The 21307-nt window shown below is 42.1% G+C and overlaps 1 protein-coding gene across 10 annotated transcripts in view; it reads left to right on the top strand.

The window, feature by feature from the left end:
• ZNF521 (zinc finger protein 521) overlaps positions 1 to 21307 on the top strand; it is a 233201-nt gene that overhangs the window by 186902 nt on the left and 24992 nt on the right. For all 10 annotated transcript variants that reach the window (XM_052787626.1, XM_052787627.1, XM_052787633.1 and 7 more), the window contains 2 exons: positions 15641 to 15772; positions 18438 to 18553. In XM_052787626.1, the coding sequence (XP_052643586.1) occupies positions 15641 to 15772; positions 18438 to 18553 (248 nt within the window). The remainder of the gene's footprint in view (positions 1 to 15640; positions 15773 to 18437; positions 18554 to 21307) is intronic.

Raw genomic sequence — 21307 nt, 5'->3', positions numbered from 1 at the left:
CCAGAAACCCGTATGTCAGCTGGCATAGGGAGAGGTTTCTTGGAGAATGGGTGTGCGAGCTGGGTTCTGTGGTTCCTTAGTTTTTCTGCTGCTCCAGGTGTACCTCAAGAGACTAGCAGCCTGATGAATGCATTGTTCTAAATGTCAAAAGGACCTCTGGGCACAAAGTGTCGTGTCCTTCAGAACCACCCAACTCATGCAAAAGCAAGAGAGGTGCAGCCATAGGGAAAATGTCAAGCTGGGACTGAATAGCTGCGAGCGTCATTGCCACCAGTAAACAGGATCACTTATTTGACTGGGGTAAAACGAATGCTAAAAATACACGGTGCCCATCCAGTTCTCCCATTCAATATTGCAACCCAGCTGCTGAGCCAGGGAGTTTTATCTGCATTTGTGACACATCCTGCGTTAATAAATAAATAAATAAATCAAGGAACATACAGTAGATGCATTTTACTGCCAGAGTGGAACTTCACAATCCTACCAGGGGACCTTTTTGTAATGTTTGTAATGTGCTGCTATCGTGCTTTAGCAAAGAAAAATGTCACTGCTGGGCTTTATTTTTAACAGACTTTTTTAACATCAACTAATGCAAGAAAATGTAGTGAAGCAGATCTTCCTTTATATTTGGGTGAAAGCAGGGAGGGGGCTTCGGGGACCGGCTTGCATGGGCAGAGGGCTGAGGGGGCAGAAAAGGAGTTTGTTTTGCAGTTCCGCAGCAAAGAGGTGGATTTTTTTTTAAAGGTTTGTAAATGCAGATGGGCACCCAGCTTCCATTGGCAGTCTCTGCAGTTGAGAAATCAAGCTGCCTTTGTATGTGTCACTTGTGTGGCATCTTAAAAAAATACGTTACAAAACATGCAGCCTAAGTTATCCAACATGAAAGACTGTATGCTCTGTCTGTGTTCACTCGGCTGAAATCAGTCAACCCCCATGTGCCCTCTTTTTATTATAAGAGGTAAAATGATCAGGTCGCCCTAAGAAGTGACATTTGTTACTTACTGCATGAACCATGTAAGAGTTGCATCATATTGTATTTCCCTCATGCTTGAAACCATTAGACTTGCAGTGTTTGCTAGCTTTCTCCTGTTTCTCTTAACACAAATGCAAACACACATGCAGGGTTGTAGGCAAACTCTTCCCTTCCGACATTGATCTGTTTTGTACTGCTGGGAAGAGACATCACTGCAACCTTGGCCATGCAACATGCACTTCTTTCATGTGGGCCTTTCATGGAATTAAAGGTGAAAGATACCTGGTTTTTACCTGGCAGGTTTTTTTGACTTACCATGATGTGACAGTTCTGATCCGGGCCCAGAGGGCACAGAACGTGTGATTCAGAGATAATGTACTGTACATGATGTAATATCTTACCAATACAGTGAACCAAGGGCAAAGCAACAACTTTAATTTGGAATTTTCCTTCTATTGCCACTTCTACCAAGACCTTCAGAGTGGTTTATTTTCTGAGAAATGCTGGTATTTTAGTATGTCAGCCAACTTTCTGTTTGCTATAGCTCACTTTCAAGTTGGGGGGGGGGGGGTTCTCTTCATAGCCAACTTGTTATTTTATCTTTTGGGGGAGAGGAAGGGTGTGTCAGTCACATATATGAAATTTTGGAAAGAGAAGGGGGTTGGTAGATGGTTTGTGAGTATGGCGCCCAGTTCAGTTGCCCCACCTCAGTTTGCTTGTTGCTCTGCGAGTATTCTTTGTCAGCTTATTATTTTCGGTTCTGATCTTTGGCTTCTGGTGCCCAGCTGAACTACAGAGGCTGCCCACCTTTTCTGCTGTATAATTTTCAAGGATTTAACACAGCAATTTTTCTCCTTCTCCACTGCCACATCATATATCAAGTCCAGCAATCAAACAGAAGTGAACATCAACAAAATATGTTGCTTATTTGTAAAAGTGTCAGGGGATCAAAATCTGCATGCTTCACTCAGCAAAATGCATTGTGAAATCTAACAGTGGGCTCTAGCTGGTCAGTGATACACAGCATAGCAAGCGGGTTTGCCCTCTTGCTCTCCTCCCATTCCTTTTTTTTCTTTTTTTGACTTCCAAAATGCCCCTGTTTTTCCAAATATGACTAGAGAGGTAATATTCCTCCTTGACCTTACTTTCTGTTGTTCAAATCCTGCCTAGTGTTACATCTCTCTGCTCACCTCCAGGTTTAATAAATTAAAAGTTGCTTCTTGAGTGAGGTGAAGGAGGCAATTGAAGGGGCTGGGGGATATATTCTATTTGCTTTACATCTTTGCATCTCAGATGCTTGTTTTCCCCACTTTGCTTGGAGAAAGACTGACAAGCATAATGTGCCGAGGAAGTACAGAAACTTGCTGCCTGCAAGGTTTGTGGTGAAGACAGTTTTAAACAGCATCAGGGCTTCCAAACGATGGCCCTCCAACTTTCAAAAAGAAAAGACCAGGCAAGTTAAATGCACATCTTCTACAATTCTGTTAAGAAGTAGTTTTATTTCTTAATATCATCAAGAGGTTGATGATGGAAACAAAATCCTGTGGAGCTGCCCTTCATTACATAATCAGGGTATACAATATTTAAATGGTAGCGTAAATGAACCTGCTCAGGTCTTGGACAAATTGTCATAAAGTTAAGAAATTAAAAACTTGCCCACAGCATCTTTATAATTCCACATGATAGCTATAGAAATATTTTAATATTTTAAACTTTTTTTTTTTTTTTGCGGGCAGTAATGCCTGGGATTGCTCTGTAAAAGGGATGGCTGTCTTCACTGGCAGTCGTCTTATCCCTGACAAAATGTGAAAAAACCTGGGTCCACAAGTACTGTGTGTCTTCTTCCATTCTTCTGCTTATTCTTCAACTGTGTCAACCGTATGTGTGGATAAATAAAATATCATCAAGGATGCTGATATCATCTTCCTTTTCCCCTTTCCCTCCTCTAACTTATAATAATGTGGGGCAAAGGTCTACTTAACATAACACAGTTACGATAACAAGTACATTTGTATTTCTGCTATGATGAGAGGTCTGCTGTAGTGAGACTCATCCACTGTTGCTGCTTCTTCTCAGCAGTGTTAATTATTCTTCAGGCTCATGTAGCATGTGTATGGAAACACAAAATAAGCAATCAGGGAGTAGGATATTTTTGGTTTTATTTGTTGTGTCAGTGACACTTCCACTCTGACACAAACTCACAGCACAACACTCCTGATCTGTAATGAGGTTGTGTCCCAGGTTGTGTATTAAAAGCACTAAATAGTCCCTAGCTTATTCAAAATCCTCCTTTATCTGAATTAATTTTGTCCCCCCCATTTCATTGGGGTAAATTAGGTTTCACAGTTTCACAATTTGATCACAAGTCGCACAATGCTTCTTTTTCAACCCTCACTCCTGAAATGACAGTACTGCATCAAATCTCAGTCTTCATTTTAAAACAAAGTCAAATTCTTGCTCTCCTTGTTACAGAGAAACCCTCTGAGGTAGAACTGCCCAAACTTGAACGCCCAGTGCAGAATTCCAGGCATACACTCGGTCAAATCTCATTATTTTTAACCCGTTCTCCCCATTTCGCAGCCCATGGCATTAATAAATTTGGTTTCGGCAAGTGCTGCACACCTTGTGCGGGTACCCGCAGCACTACTACACGTGGGGCTGGACTGGGTCGGCTTTGGGTGGTGCTGAGGTTCGCAGGCAGGGGAAAAGCGGCTCCCCTGTGTCTCCATGCTTCACAGGCATAACTGAGAGTGGGAACCGGGTCTCAACTCCAGGCTCCCGCTGTCTCAGAAGGGGATTTCACTGGAGGAGTGACTGCCGGAGCGGGGGTGAACGGCCCGATTTGCCCTTCGCACACCTCCTGGCCGTACTAAAAGATGGCGGGAGCCCCGGCCAGCCCTCGCAGCCTTGGGGAGCTCTGCCACTGTGCCCACCAAGGAGGGACTTCTCGTGGCGGGGGCAGAGGAAAGGCCGTGCGCGGCGCCTTGCGGCTCCCTGCCGAGGAGCGGGCACGCCGGCCATCCAGCCCAAGGCCTGCGGGGCCGAGGCTCGGGTCCCGCGGGGGCGTCGCTGGGGCCGGGCGGAGAGGCGGGACTCGCAGGGGGCCGGGGCTCGGGAGCCCCGGCGGGGCGGCCCGGCGGCGGGGGGCCGGCAGGAGGAGCGCGGCGGGGGGCAGCGCCCGCCGCCTGCTGCCCTGGCGCGATCGGGGCTGCCAGGAGCTGAGCCGGCTCCTGGAAGGGAAGGGTGTCGAGTAAATGCATTTCGGGGGGGAGGGGGATTTGGCACTTGCCCCAACCCCCGGGGAAAGAAGGGGGTGGAAGAAACCCCAGCTAAACCCCGCTGTCTCTTGACCCCCCCGTCCCCGCTCCTGCTAAGTGTGGTTTGAATCTTCCTCCCTTTCTTCCTGGGTTCCGCTTTTTTTCCTACCTCTTCTTATTTAAATGAACAGACGCACACAATGAAAACTGAGTGGGCCTTTTGGAGAATATTTCGGCCAACAAATGCAGTCTTGTAAGTTGTTTATTAGCGTGCATCTTAGTACAAGCCTAATGCCTTACAGTGGTCAGCCACCTCTCTTTAGCTGTTACAGGCATGTTTTTCATATCGCATTTCAGATTTCCTCAGAGTCTTACAAGTGTTTTTTGCTTTTTCACTGATGTTAATCACCTCGTGGTCATTTAATGTCGCGCCACGTTTTTCTCCAGCTCTGTAAGTTTTATCTAGAGAGGATATACACTGACCTGACAGCCTATACATTTATTTTTCTCATAATAGTGCTGTATTTGTTTCCTTTGGTAATACAGTTTGATGCCTTATACTTGTAACCTGCTGTTCTTTTTAATTGCTTATTGTTATTAATTATATAGTGGTAACATTGTTGGCTTGAGACATTTGGCTGTAAAAATACATCTATTATTATTGCCATTGGAGCTGCACTGAATTACCCAAGCTCCGTCTGGAAATGTATGCTTTTCTGCATTTCTTCAGTGAAATTAAAATGAGGGTTAAATCGGGACTTCCTTGTGCCTTTTCACCTCCAGCTGGGTTTCACGCCCTTGTCCTGCTTCTGCTCGCCCCCTCTTCTCCTCCATCAGCCTTTTCAGTCTACCCCCTTTTTTCTTTATCATTGCTACTACGTCTGTTCTCCTTCCCCAACCAATCTTTGCCTGTCAATGATACATCTCTTTTCAGCCAACTCTTCTCTGTTTCTTCTACTCTGTTGTTTTTCCTATTTTTTTTCCCTTATTATTTCACGTTCATAATTTTGCCATTCTGCTACTTGAAAGTTCACTAGAGAGGGGGGATGTTCTTAGGCACCACTCCTCAGTTGTTAGCATAGTAGGAAATGGTGTCTTTGCTTCAGTGAGGAATTAGGTTTGATGAAGAGTTGGAATATGTCTCTAAAAGTGGTATTTAGAATTTAAAAAAAAAAAAAAAGCCAACCCACAAACATGTAACAAATAGAGGAAAAATAACTAATTGGCCCTCATTATTCTCTTATCCACAAACAAAGAACTTTTAATATAGAAATCCCAACAGCTGTTTGTTCAGCTCAGTGTGAAGTCTTAGTACCAGCAGAGAAAGTGGGAAGAAGAGTGGAGTAGGTTTAGAATGAAATCTGGTCCTTTTTTGATATGTGAGCCCAAAGCTGCTTGCTTGCTTTATAGCAGGATCAAAGAGAGACATAGGGAAAGGTTGGTGCAAATTAAAATTGAGCTTTCTCATGCTTTCCTAAACAAAACAGCAAACTAAGTCAGACGAGCAATATAAATAATTCTTTATATTAAATTGAGCTTTATCATTTTAATACATTGCTGTACAAGGAGATCTCCCCTAACTGGCAAAGCAGTTTGCTCGGGTGAAAAGAATCTAATTAAATGTCCAGTTATCAACATAGACCTGAGGGCCTTAACAGCCTGAACTGCTTCTTCCTGATTTTTCTGAGGGGTTGGGGTGAGGAGATGGAGGTTAAGAGGAAAGAAAGCAGGATGTTAATACACCCCTAAATGAGTTTAAGAGCTGGATCAATATCCCAGCAATTGCTGCTCATTTCAAAGTGTCCCTCACCTATGTAAGAAGATGCCAAGTAATCTTTGACTCATATAATGGCATTCAGATTTGGAAAAAATTATCAATAGTATCTGATGTATTAGGAAATATGAGGAGTACTGTTACTTCTTCATGCTCTCAATTCAAATATCCAGTAATACCAGAAAGCCCTATCCTACCCTGTCCTAGCCTAGCCTAGCCTAGCCTATTCTTTTTTTCCATTTTCCTTTTTTCTTCCCCTTCTTTTAAGAGTAAGCAGGCAATTCTTTGTAGGTTGGATAAACAGCATTTCAGCATTTAGAGACTTTATCTTTCAGACATCTAACGGCTTCATGCCAGAAGAAGGAAGGCAACTCTGACCCTTTCTGTATACTCAGAACAAAAGAAATACATGATGAGAGTTGTGTATAAAACGTAATTTTTACTGCTGGTCCACTGTGGTGTAGAATTAATATTGATGCTTTAATTGTCTCCATGCAAGAAGATGTTTTCCCAGCACCCCTAAATTTAGAACAGGTTGCATTTAGTTTATGCAACATGAAATATCCTCTCCTAGTTCAACAATTTGTGTTTTCTTTGTGCAAAAGTTAAAAGTAGATATACTTGTACTTCCACCAGTTCCAGAAGTCCCAGGTGAGTGGGCATTACTAGTAGGCATTTAACATCAAATAACAGAGAAAGCTGGTTCTCCAACCAGATAGCAAGAACAAGAAAAAGAAGCTGTAGCCTGCACAGTGAACAAAAATATTGAAATTGAATGAACAATGCTAAAAAACCCAAAAGTTTTTACTTAGATTTTACTGTTCTTAATTCTTCTGAATACAAATGTGACATTTTTATTAGTTTTTTTCCCTACAGTTTGATTAAATTGTTCGTAACTGCTTTGCTCAGGCAATCTCTGAGCCATTGAGATTGTAATTTGACTTTACTAGAGAAGATTTGGTCAAAAAAACTTTCTTCTTGGAAGAAAGCTCATGGAAGAGAACAAATTAAAACTCAGTTCTGACCTTAATTCTGACACTGTGTTCATGACGATGGGCAGATTAAGCAGGACCTGATTCTTCATCCATGAGAATTTAGTAAGAGTTTTCATTCTCTGTTTGAGGTGGGAAAACAGACATTTAGCAGCTCTGAGGTTTGGTTTCTTTATCTGTAATATGCAGATAATTATCTATCTCACTGTGCAGTGTAAGGATGGAGGTCTTGACCTTGCACACTGGCAGAATTTAGTCCCACAAAAAGTCTAGACAAGAGTCTAGTAAGACAGGAGGCCTGCTCCCCTGAGCTAGTTATGCCAGTGTTTGAAGGATCAGTCTCCAAGTTTTTAATCAGTGCTCACTAAGTGCTTTTTGAAAAGGTAAACGTTGAGCTGGATCATCTGTCTACAAATAACTCATACCACTCAGCTTATTCCTACTGGTTTAAATTTCTTTTTATATCCCATGGTAAAATTGTTTCCAAAATAAGCTCTATCACATGGGATTTTATTGCAATGATGGAGTGTAACCTTGTAATGTGTATAGCTACGTGATGCAACACAGACTTTTTTCCGAACAAATTTTAATACCTTTTCCTGGTGCAGTTACAGACAAGGAGTAGCAAATTATGCATGTCCCATCAGTTGGTGAATAGCCCTGTTGCTGAATTCCTGAACTCTCACCTGGTAACCAGTTGCCCAGAAAATGCGGTTCTTTGATGGAGAGGGCATTTGCTGTATTTAAATCATTCTTACTTGAGCTGAAAACATGACAGTTATTAAAAAATAGACCCTGCCAGTTGCCCTTCTTTTATTTTCACCCAGCCTCATGGAAGCCAGACAATTTGTGGCTTTAATAGAACATACAAGGCACATGTGGTAAGAAGAGTTCACTTACAAGCAGCCAAAGCGAGTGCAACCAAGCAAAAAAGTGAACAGTTGGTGAAGTGAAATGCATCCCTTGCTTCAGACAAAAATACAGTGGAATGAAAGATGCAGTAGACTGGCTTTCCCTTAAGCAGATCTAATTTCAAAATCTGGCCCTGGAGAGATGAACTTTTGCTTTAATTGAGGAGGTGGATCCCAGCTCTTTGTCACTCCATCAGTCAGCACCCTTTGCTGTAGCTTTAGCAATACGCTGCAGAAGGCTGTAGGATTTATTCCCTGCATGTTCAATAAGGGCTTCCTATCTGGTGCTGCTGGGAACCAGCATGGCCTGGCCTCAACAGCACAGTGCAGATCCCATCCTCTTCCTTCTGATGCTGGCCAGCATCCTACAAGGCAGAGTCATAGCTGGGTCTCAGCTTTCCCCTTGGGAGGCTACAACTGTTGGTGACTCAAGAGTTTAGGATTGTTTCTTTCATCTTGTCCACCTCCTTCCTCACACATGGGCAGAGCATTGCCCAAAAATCATTATAAACTGTAAAAAAGCAAGGGGAGAGACATTGCTCAGGTTGCAGCCCGATATTTTGAGTTTCCCAGTCTCAGCTAACATCATGATTTCAGTTAAAAGTGGTATTAAGAGTAAACACAGACCACTGTGCAGGCATGCCTACACGAGCAGTAGTGCGTGGCACAAGAGGGAAATGCAGGATAACAGTGCTGAGAGGGTGAGGAATATATTTCCTTCCCCCACCCTCCCAATTCCAAACATGTAGTGATCTGCCCTGGATGCTGCAGGAGAAACACGGATGTACTTCTGTCTTTCCATCCAATCCTCCATCTGGTCCCATCAGGACTGAACTGTTAGTTAGGACTTTTAAAAACCCCATTTTTCCATGGCAGGTTCATCTCAACGGCTGTAAATTCCAGCTGTATTCTTTTTCCTTCTGCAAATTCCAGCTGTATGCTTTGCCTTTACTATGTCTCCATCTTTATCACTATATTCCCATGCTTTTCATGTCAGCTTCCAAAATTAACACCATGGTGGATAGTGTTTTTCGGGGGGGGGGGGGGGTGATGGTAGTTGAGAAGTTGAAAGTGACAGAAGCACTATTACAATCAGGAAGAAATGATGAATGTGGTGCTGGAGACTTCATCCTTTCAGCTTCCAGGCTTGGAAGAGGTGTTTCGTGTTCCTTAGCAGGTGAGGATACTTGTCACACACTTACTCACCATAGTGGACCATAAGACCGAATTTCGAGCAGGAATGAGGTTGTCTCTAGTGGCACAGAGAGGCTGATGAGTGTGTGGGTGTATGGCTGGTAGAATCAAAAAGATGCAGACGAACCCAGTGCTATAAGCTAGGAAGAACGGATGGCTGTATACTCCACAAATTATAGTGTTGTACGGTGTATTTTGTCCTTCCCCAGTTTTCAGTGTGAGATGTTGTAGCCGAGGGGTTAGCTGTCATCCGTGGCCTGCCTTCCTTACTCGTCAGATCTCTGGTTTATAAATGCGTGCTGGAAAATTAACTCAGGGAAGAGTGGAAGCCATGTGAAGAAGAAACTGGTTTAGGGGCATGGTTTGCTTGGTAAAAAAAAATTATAAAGAAAACACATTGAATGTGGGAGCTGTGCTTGCTTTAGACCTGAAAAAAATACAGGGACTGCAGGCCATTTCATTCCTATGTTGTGTGCAGAGGGCAGAGTTTACACTACTTCTCAGCAGATGCTTGTAAGCACGGACCCAGCCTCGTGATGATTTACCAGGAGGACATCATCATCTTTGGACCTTTGCCTATAGATTTATTCAGAGTAAAAGGCAGAAGGACCCTTCTGGACAGTCTCGAGGGTGAATAAGAGAAAGAGTTACTTATAAACTGTTACAAATTGGTACTCGGTAATGGCTGTAGTGTTGATCAGACAATATAAGAGGGCCCCCAGTGGTTACCGACCTAACAGCTGCCTGTAAGTCAGCCAGTGAACATTTGCTTGTAGCTGCTCTAGTTTTGTTTTTATTGAAGAGCAAGAAGCATAAACATGGGACACACAGTCTAGAGGCTGCTTAAAGGGTTTCACTTGTTTAAAGTGTATACTGAAATGTCAGGGCCTTCCGTGAAATGAACAAGTTGTGCATTGAGTTGGTAACACAAATTGGGCCAGGTCATCCAAAGCCGTGCCTCAAGTCGGGGTGCGGGTGTGGGGGGATCTTGCCTGCCTACAAGTTAGTAACTCCGCAGCGTGGGTCGCCAGTGCAAAGATAGAGGATCCCCAAATGTGAGTATATGCTCAGTGCGAAGACTTGATTTTGTTTGCTTTTATAGCTGGTTATCAAGTTAGTTGCTGAGGTAATGGGCTGCACCTCAATTAAAATCTACCTACCCCCATTGAAACATTTAATATTTGTGTAAATATTAAACATTTATATGAATATTAAATGCATTTATTTAGAGTTGATTCATGTTTACATTTTCCCACTATCTGAATAAAGATTACAAATGGAAAGTAATTTACTTATGCAGAAATTCTGCATGCATCAAACGCATTTCTCTACCAGCAGTGGGTAAACCATCCTCATCCATGTTGCGAGGTCTTAGCCATGTCCAAACTCATATCCTAACCATGTAAGGGCAACAGTAAGCAGCAGTTCTGCGCTGTACAGTGGGTATTTTGTTCTTGCCTTCCTTATGGAGTTGTTGGATCCATAATGTGAAGGACGTGCTGACTTGTTTTACGATGTACCACATCAGGGAATGCAGTGCATAGTTTTCTGTTAGATTTGGAAAAGTGCAGGCTTTATATTAAAGGTTCATTTCCTTTTCATCGTTCAGCTAACTCATTTGCACTGTAATGTACTTTCCTGTTCCTCCTCCTGATAGTTGCTGCTTTTATACCTATTTTGCAAGCCATATTTTTAGTCTAATCCATACAGCAGTTGTCTAAAATTCCATAGCATTGCTTATTTCTTACCTATAACTCTTAATAAAAAATAGGGCTGTGCCAACCTATTATATCCTTAATAGAATATTCTAATGGTTATTAAATCAATTGACTCTGAATCTCACTTTAATAAATGAGTCAGACAGTATTTTCCAATTACTGTCAGCCGCCACCTTTCCAAAGAGCAGATTATTTTGATTGAATTTTTTAAAGCTGTTCAGCACTTTTTTCTTTTTTTTTTTCTTTTTTTTTTCCCTGAGTAAGAGGAAAGAGCAGTAGCTCTGTTCTGCAGCGAAGGAGAGCCTCTTGGACTGTATCTGACGCTCCATTCTATTTCAGATTTATCCCAAATGGAAACTGAAAATGTGACATTTCACCGGTCCTTGATTTATTAATGATATCATACTTTGCACTTCCATAGCACCCTATCAAATTGTGTGCTAAACATGAAGAGCTAGACAGGGGCCAGGGTGTAAACAGAGCCTTTTGCGTCCTCTTTCCCCATCTGGCACCTTTGCAAGAGCTGCCACACCCTGGCTCTTTCATGCCAGTGGGAGATAAAATGCTGGCTGTGCTTTTAAATTCTCTATGGAGAACAGAGCACAGGGACAAAGTCTTGTTCCCTCATCCTTCTGCAGTGCTGTGTGACCCAAACAAGCAGGCAGTTGTGTGCCTGAACATGTTATCTTAAACCTTTTCAAACCCAAATGGTAGTGATTCTGGTTCTTCTGTGTGTGGTAGATAGTCCTGGACTCTTCTCCAGCTCCGCTGTCCCAGTTGTATTAAAAGTCTTAAGCGATACTAATTAGGTCAGCCTATTAAAGTGGAAATTAAAAATTAACACCTCTTATTTAAAGGTGGGTAGTCTGAGGAACACAGGCGATACTGTCATGCCCAAGGTGATAAGAGTAAGTCAGTGTCAGAGCTTGGAACGGAACCCAGCACTCCTGGCTCTTCTGCCAATACTGTAACCTTATCTGTCTCCCTTAAATTTAAATCATGCTGGTCTCACATTCTTGAATTAAAGGACTGGAACCTTGCCCTTTGTTCTGAGGATGTAGCACAGAGCGGGTGATGTGCACAAAATGGGTGAAAAACAGAGTGAGGGGAGGGCTTTATAACTCCCTGAACAGTGGGACTTAGGAAAAAAATTATTCTATTAGTTATACAAATGTAGTCATATTTTAAATGCGGCCTTTAGAACTAGGAGACTAAAAACATTTTATTTTTAAGAGAAAGCTTAGATTCTGCACAAATTGATGTCTCTTGCCTGGGGAAGTTTCCTATCTGCCCCAGGCGAGTGGGTGAGGGGATTTTTCAAACCCTGTTTATAAGCCTTTAGGAAAATCGGATTTGCAACATAACAGTAGTCAAAGTGGTTTTGATGTTTGTGACCAGGAGATCGCCTCAGATCTGGGTGATAGGGGAAATACAATAGGATCACATTTAATGGGGTTCAGTTCTTCTTGAACAAGTACAAATACTATGTAACTAAAATTAGGTTTGCTTCAGCATTGGGAGTGCATGCCTTTCTTCCTACTTTTTCTTCATTAGCTAAGGTAATGTAAAGCCTTCTCTGTCTTCTGTAGCTCCATATAAAAATATTTCTTTTTAGGAAGTCTTTCTCCCTTGGAATGTTTGAAGAACTCCCTGTTCAATGTTCCCATGCTCAAGAATGATTAGCGTGGTTCATTTACACTTTGCCAACAGTAACTCTGTGATTTGAGAATTGGCATCGATTATCTTCACCTTGACGTGTGGAAGATCCTGAGATGGAGCTCCGTTTGTCCTAATTGCTTTGACTGTGTGTATCAGCACAAACAGTTTGATGAAGAAACTTCACCCTACAGGCTTTCTAGCTCATAATTACCCTTTGTGGGGACTTGCACTGTCTTCAGAACTATCTGTTTGGTAATGACCACAGCGAGGATCTGGATGTAGGAGAAATGATCTGATCACGTGTGGCAGTCTGTACATTCCTTGTAATTGATTTGCAGGTTCAGGAAAGAAGAGGCATTTATATATGGTTTGTTGAGCCTTCCTTCTCTTTTCAGTATGCTGTTCTGCAGCTTTGCCCACAGCTGTGGGTTGCTGCCTGTTAGGAGAGTGCGGCATACAGCCTGCCTCGCAGGATGCAGCCATCTCTCTTAGATGTGCAGACTGGTGCGTGCCAGGTTCTTTTCCCTCATGCTCCCCTTGATGGTGCTTGTGCGGGCCATACTTGTCTTCTCTCAGCAGTAGCAAAAGCAGAACACACTGGAAGGGTTTGTCAGTGATGGTGGAAAACCTCACATCCCAAGCAACTCTTAAGACTCCACTTAAATTTCCCCTGCTAAGGAAATCGTTAGCATATATTTGATAAATGGTTGCTAATTTATCTATGAAGACTTATGAAAGATGTCACCTACCTCTAATCTGCCCTTGGGAGTCTTTTGCACAGAGTATGTTCAGCTAACAGTACCTGACTACCAGTGTGCGTGGCTGGATGGGACATGTACCTCAGCAGCCTGTGCTCTGCTGCCTCAATAGTCTAGTCTCTCCAGAGAAGCTGTGGTGGCAAAACAGCTGAGGTTGACCTGAGCCTTTGCCTGAGTTTGTGCTGACGGCTGTCCTCAGCATATCCAGCTATAAATTGGTTCCCGGTCAGGCAAGGTGGGAGTCAAAAGCAGCAAAGTTCTTCTGTCTGATGTGGGTAACAGAGACAGGCACCTCAGTGGCAATAGTCCGTGGGCACGGGATCGCCAGGACCACTGACCTTTTTCAGCTGACTCCCAGAGCAGGCCTGCCATTTCACACCCCTCTGATAGCTCTTCAGCATGTGGAGGTAGCCAGGAACTTTGAACACTGCTTTAATGAAGGATTGGGTAGAGGACGAAGGGACATCTGCGGTTTGCTGTGTGAGCGCGCGGGCGATGCTCGGCCTGTTTGTCTATACCTGTGGCACCACTCTGTTGCGCTAAGACTTGACAGAAAGACAGGAGAGTGAAAAAAATGGCCACATGCCAATATGTCAATTTTAAAGAGCCAGAATGGTGTCCTACATTCATCTCACAGTCGCTACATGAAAAACAAGGTCTTACCATGAAAGGCAATGGAGGCGCCGCCGTATATATGAACATTATGAGAGCTAGGTGTTCAGTGAAGAGAGAGGTCCCCGGTTACAGACCGTTGTCAGGGTAGAAATTTTTGTAGTTGGTGTATTTTTACCTGTTTGCTCCAAAGGAGAGACCCCACCACCCCACCCCAATTTTGTGTAAATCTTTTGGCTTGTTGGTTTTCATCTGCCCCTTACCTTCCCGTTATAGAGAGCTCTGACACCTCGTAGAAAACCACACAACGGTAGCTTTCAGTAGTCCCACCTGCAGAACGGCCGCCACCACCTGGCTCAGCTTGCACTGTCTAAAGCCCACAAATTCCCACCCTTTGCTAAAGATGCCATGACTTTTACGTGAAGGCTAAATTTAGCTTTCAGACTAACGAGAAGGGAAAGCTGATGGCTACCATTGAAATTTTTTCAATTCTGATAAGTTTGTAAGGGTCATTTTGAGAGGGCATGTGGCCCCACTCAGCTGCACAAGCACCATGTCCTGTTTTCTTTACATCGGTGGGGAGGATTGTTGCGTGGAGTACAAAACGTTGTCTCTGCTCTCACCGCCTATGGCAACTGCCAACCGCGAACGTCCGTCATTACGGTCACTAATCGCTGCAGGCAGCGAGCGCTCGGTTCGGCAGGAGGTGGGCAGCATGGCATTTAGGTGTTTGGGGTGGGCAGGGCACTGTCCTAAATCACTCCTTTTCACCTGAGAAAAGGTAGGGAGCTGCACCAGTCGCCAAGCGTTTTATTCGCGCTTGATTTTTAATAATCAGATACAGTATTTACCTGCGAGATCAATGCTACCTGTGTAGCACACTGGTGACATACAGAAGGACCTTTTCTAAGCGGCGTTGTGGGAATTGAGGCCTCTGCAGCAGGGCTGGAAGCCACTTCTTACCTAGCAACTGTTTCTAAGTAGGACAGCCGTTGACTGCCCTCATGGCGGAGTGGATGAATCCTGCAGCACCCTCAGGAAGGGAACCTGGTGCCAGGCACCAGCCGGCCTTCGGAGGACAATGGGAGGAAGCAGAGGAACAAGCGGGAGGGAGCAGGAAGGGTTTTAAAGCTGCAGGACATTGACAGGAAAGCTGCGTCAGGAGGCGCACGGGGACTTTTCTGGGCTATTGAGAGGAGAAATGCAAATAAAGGGAAGAAAATCTGGGATTGTCAGAAAGAGAGCTGGGAAATCCTGCGGCTCGCAAAGGGTTTCACGTATGCCCCTGGCACTGGAAACATGGAGCAGGAGTGATTCAGTGAGGGTATAAACTACCCTCCCCTCTCACGCTGGTTACGAGAAACTCCACGTCAGCCAGAGTGCCAAAAATGTGTGCATTCGCAGTTCTTACCCGTGGTAGATGGGATGATGCATGATCAGCATTAAATTCCTCACGCGCTGTTTTGCAAATGTACTCCGTCGTGATCGGGTGGGTCTGCTAAGAGATGATGTTTCAGGTCCTACTCATCATTTCCTACTGAAGTCTAATGCTCTGCAATCCTGTTTGGTGCTAATTGTATGTGGAAAATCTGTGCTTTTAATGCCCAGTTAAGCTTTGTACATTCTGAAACCTTCCAGGTAAGAGAACACTTCAGCAGCTGTAGGTGCTGAGGGGCATCTGGTTTCCTGAGCTTAGGAAAACAAAAAGTCTCTTCCGTTCATAGATCATGTTGGACTTGCTCTTTGGTAAGGGCTCTGGTAAATTTCACTTTTCTTTTGATTTCTCCTGCAGATGAAGGACTGAACCATGAATGCAAACTCTGCAATCAGACGTTCGACTCTCCTGCCAAACTTCAGTGCCACCTGATAGAGCACAGCTTTGAAGGCATGGGGGGCACCTTCAAATGTCCGGTGTGCTTTACAGGTAGGAGGCCATCACTGCTTGTCCCAGTCATGCCCTTAGCTTGCGCTTGCAGAACTCCACCGACAGCTGTGTCATGTGCTGGCTTTAGGTCGGTTTTAGGAAGGTATATTACATTTGTGCTCATTAGTAATATTGATTAGAAATCGTTTAGAAAGCCAAGCTCTCTGGAAGGTCAGGCTTTTCTATCGGAAGTTTGAGGTTTTTGTAATTGCAGAACTGATAGTCTGTTACCTTCCACAGTATCATGTTCATTACCTTCATGTTCCAAACTTGCCGAGGTTAAAACCGCCCATAAATTTGTGCTTTAAAGCTACAGATTTTTCATCTCAAACGATATAACTCAGAGCAGAACTTGGCCCCATAGGCAAGGGCTGCTAGGTATAGCCTGTGCAGCAACATTCTCCTCTGATTGGGTAAGAAAGCCCATTTGCATGTATTAGTTGGCTTGTGGTGAGAAGAAACACCCTTGTAATATGCTTTAGAAAGCAAACTGTGCTGTCTTGCCACAAGTCAAGTTCTGCTCTCCCCTGACACAAGCCCAAGTGTGGAATAATCCTCCCCAAGTCAGTGGTGTTACTTGGTAGTAAAACCCAAGTGAGAAAATAACTTGACCCAGTAGGGCTAAGCACTGCAGTGTTTGGGCCATAATGAGAAACAGAAAAATGCTGTTGTTGGAAATGAAAACACATTAAAAGGATGCCTACAGAGTTGTTGTGATTTTTTTTAAGGACTTCTTAATAGAACATTTCATAAAATGATAACCTAAAACATAAGCGTTAATATGTAGCTTACATGCCCAATTTTGCTTTACAAGTTGAAAATCAAAGATAATCACAAACATGACAAAACACACTTTGGGTATTCTCGTATCAATGGCATGCTAATTCTGGAAGTCATTCAAGGTTTCTGTTCTCCATTAATGGGAGTGAAGGATTTTCATTGATAGGCAAATAGACCCTTTAATACTTTCATTTTACTTCTCTTTGTTTGGCAGCTCCCCTCCCAATAAAACCTGAGTGCACGCTACAGAGGAAAATTAAAGTTGAATTTTTCATCTCTCAGATACAGTGGCTGGTGATGATTATTACCTCACTGTGTTCAGGTTTCACACATTTCTGTGGGTTATAAAATTAAAAAAATACGTAGTTCATCTTCACTGCACAGCTTGTCATAGTAATGTCTGAGCATGGATAGTACTTCCGTAAACAGTTTGCCTGTTAGGCGTCTGTGTTCAATAATTCTTTCAGTTAGGCATTTTTTTGGTTTTTCAGTTTTATTACTGATTCTACTAATTTTTTTCTCTTGCCTTTGTGTACACATTATGACATGGTCTTTTCTTAGTGTAATGCCATGGGTCTTCCATCTCCAAGTTTGGGGGAGTTGTAAATGCAATATAAAAACTTGCATATGTAAGGAGTACCCACTGACAGTTCTCCTTGTGAGCAAGATCCCTGATAAAACTAATCCTTTAATGTTTGAGCCAGTAGCCTTGTAAAATGTGTTAAAAGAGTATGGAGATAAGTCGATTCCAATCTGTGTGAAACACTTTTTCTTTTTTTGCTGATGGGGTAAATAGACACCGAGCATTAATCATAAACAATGGTGTTTTATTAGCAATATGCCATTAAATTATTTCAGCATGTCTTGCTAGAATATTAACAAGAAGTAAAAATCACCAATATAAGTTTTATATGGCAAATGGAAACTGATCTTTTTTTTTTTCAGGGTAATGAGAAATGTGATTAAAATGTATGACTCAGAAGAACAATATTCTGATGTTTTTTGTTGCCTTGCAATTAGAATAATTTTAATGATTAGGAGTGGAGTCAAAGTCAAATGCCAGCATCTTTAATAAATCCTTTCCCTGCCTATACAGATTAATATTGTAGATGCAAACTTTTTTAGGTCACAGTGCACCAGGCATCCATCAGAAGTCAGTGCTGCCAACCCAAACACTGCCTCTGGCATATACAATTTAATTATTAATAGTATGTCTCCTAGGTAAACTGTTACACAGTCTTAGGGCCTTGTTTTGTAGTCATTAAAATTGAACATGTTTATATTATTGAAACCCTTGCATTCAGTGTGTAGGCAGAGTTGATCTTAAAGTATCCAAAGAGAATTTACCTGCAGTTCTGTTTCACATTTATAGAGATTGCCCAAGTGTAGCTGTGGGATATAATTTTTAGCATTAACACATTTAAATACAGAGCTGTTTGTTAGCTTTAACTTTAGGCACACAGAGTAAACAGGACTTTGGCATCTATGCCTTCTAAACCTGTTGGTTGCTAGGAAATAAGTTTTGTGTGTGTTCAATCAGAGTGCAGTAAGCATGAAGAAATAATTCTGAAAAGAAAATGGCATTTTTAAATTCTTTAAATTTGAAATCTTCATTGGTTGTCCTGTTAGGGTCTTTTTTTTTTCTTTGTATTTTTTTTAAACCAGGCATCTGTTTCAATTCATTCATTTTAGAAGAAGGATCACACTTTGTTGATAAATAGTGTTCATTGGTACCCATTATAGCAACGGTGTCATGTGAAATCAGAGTGCACCAGCCTAATTTTACCTCTTGGAATTGCTGAGTGTTAATGGGAAATTGCTTATAAAAAACTCTTCACTTGCACTATGAAATAATGAAAAGCTTGTTGTTTGTCTAATATTCCAGTGTTTGTCCAAGCAAACAAGTTGCAGCAGCATATTTTCTCAGCCCATGGACAAGAGGACAAGATCTATGACTGCACACAGTGTCCACAGAAGTTCTTCTTCCAAACAGAGCTGCAGGTACCACACTTGTTACCTGGGGGTTATAACAGCATTATGTATTTGATAGCTGAGTTCAAAGCTTTACTTGTCATGACCTCCTCTGATACTTGCTCATCATCAGGATGGGAATGAGGGAAGGACAAGAGAAATTGCAGGTGATTCAATCCATGCTGCTTTAAAAAGGTGCTGGCAGAAAGCCACCTGGTACAGACCTGAATTTCGGGAGCCACCTTTGGGTTCTTGCTCTGTAGGTTGTTGCAGCTCAAGATATTCTTGAGGAGAGAGAAATGAGCATCCTATTTTTCTGTTTGATATCCATAAAACACTTCCTCCAGCAGTGAAATGGAAAATAAGTGTATTCTTTTGTCTCTAAATGTGAAAAGCTAAGCACTGAAGTAGGAGTTTAGGGATGGAGGGAGGGGGGAATTAGACAGAATTTTTCTTGGTTTACCTGCTGGCCATTTCCCGTAAATACTAACTTGGTGGGGAAAAAAAAATAATAGGGTCAAATGAATGGTACACTGTCTTCTTGTGGGCTGTTGTCAGACTTCTAATGATACTGTTTACTAATGGTAAACAAAAGGACAGAGAGAAAGAAATAAATGTTGAACAAGATCTGAAAGCAATTTTGGATAAAGGGATTATTTACTATATATTAACATTCTGCACTGCTTGTCTTGCAATGAGAAGTAGTGGTGTGTTATTCCTGATGTGGTATTACACTTTGAGACAGCAGCAGGAGATTGTTTCTAAATTATTTTAGTTTATATTGAAGTATTAAGATAGGTTGACAGAGAAAAAAAATTCAGGGTCTCTGATGGGCTATAGGGATGGAACAAGGAGAAGTATTTGTACAGTAAGGCCTTTCCTACACTGTCCACCATGTGATTTTTATTTGAAATGAAGAGATTTTTCAGCACTTACAATTTTTCAGTAGTTTTTTAGAGCATGGGCCCCTATCTCTAAGTCCTTTGACTGAGGTGTCCACAATTAATTTTGCTTTGGACCAGAGCTGGATTTCATCTCATCAACAGAGAAAAAAGGCTAGTGAGGCATGTGCACATGTATGCCCATTTAGTATTTCACTTACTGAAAGTTTTAGACACTGAAAACCTGATATTAATGTTTGGCTTGATGATATGAAATATTTCTTTGGAGAAAAAAGAAATCACAGCATTTAAACCATGCATGAATTCATTGTGTGAGAGATTAGTATTTATATCAATTGCACTGCATTTTCTATTTCCTCATGTCTTTCTGCGTGAAAACATGAATAAAGCCTTTCTGATAGCCTTCCCTACCTCTTTCTCAGTGGACAGCTAGGTCATGAGAGCTACTGTAGTACCTGCAGTACCATACCTGTAACACTCAAAGGTGCCTCTGCTGTGTCTCTCTCTCCTATTTTTAATAGCTCTAAATCTGTTTTGTTTACTGTCCATACCAGGTATTGCATGGAAGCTCTGACCCAAAATGGAAGAGGAGGACAAGGAAAAGAAAATAAAAAATCAGACATTTAGGGAAAAAGGCACTCATACATAGTGATGGACAGAAAGAGGCAAGATTGAGTTTTGAAGTCAGAAAATGGTCTGGGTTGTGTAGAAAGTTATTGGACTTGTGGGAAAAATAAAGGAGAAACTAAGTGGAATAAGGAAAGGTCAGAAACTAATTTTGTTGTATGTGTTTCTTTCACAGCATGGTTTTCATGGAATCATTTTCTTTGATTTTTTTGGTCAAAATACTTGTTGGGTTTTTTTGCAAAGTGTTTCCAATAAGGTGAAACTGCTTTTCCAGGAAAAAAAATTTAAATATTTTTGGCTTACTGATTTTCACAAATTCTGTTGTTCATCACTGATTGATCAAAATGAGGAAGCAGGGAAAAGTAGGGACATCAGCAGTTTCTGGAAGGAGAAAGGAGAGATTGTTAGGAAAGAAAGACCAAAAGGAAAAAAGAAAAAAAAAAAGGAAGAGAGAAGGTGCAGGTATGCAAAAGACAATTATGAAGAGAAAGAAACAGGAACAAGAGGATAGAAATTAGTTTTAACAGCAGAATTCAGAGTAGATTTTAAAAAGGCAGAATAGGTAACTGAATTCTGAAGATGCAAAAGATACAGAGATCCAGGTGTAGTTGTGACGTGTACAATCACCTCCTTACTACTCAGTCCCCCCTAAAATACATTTTCATTTCAAAATACATAGAGTCCCAAGCAGCTGCCTTCAGCTTTTTTATTGTAATAAAAGCACATGTTTTTTCCACTCAAAATTCATCCCTGCCCAAGACTGAGGGCAAGATTTTGCTCTCTCCATCTAAGCCTAGTTCATTAAAACTTCAACATAACTGAAGCACCTGGTTTTCTAGTGAAGGGCACAAAAGGATGTCGCTGCAGGGAGGCAAATTATGCTCTACATTGGCTAGGTGACAATCAGTGTGTTGGTTGTTCCATGCTGCAGAAGGCTCTTAATAGACCACATCTCCATACCCTTAGAGACAGCCTCTCTCTGGCTTATCTACACTTGCAAAAAGGAAAAGGTATTCATTTTCTTATTCACTTAATTCATTATGTTTATTATTTTAATTAACTTGGGTAGCCCCACCTCAGTTGAGAATGCATTATGTTTAAAAAAATGCAGTACCATCATGCCATTTGCATTTATTTGTTGGGAGCACTGGCTTTCTGCTCTTAACCTCCAGTTATCTACCCAGGCTGGTGAAAGGGCAGCAAAGCACTTAGGCAGAGTAGTAGGTACTGACCTTTGGAGTCTGCTTTTGCTGAA

This window comes from Harpia harpyja, chromosome 5 (assembly GCF_026419915.1).
Source record: "Harpia harpyja isolate bHarHar1 chromosome 5, bHarHar1 primary haplotype, whole genome shotgun sequence".
In the NCBI taxonomy this organism is placed as follows: Eukaryota; Metazoa; Chordata; class Aves; order Accipitriformes; family Accipitridae; genus Harpia; species Harpia harpyja.
The sequence above is the reverse complement of the archived record's forward strand: the minus strand, read 5'-3'. Positions and strand labels throughout refer to the sequence as shown.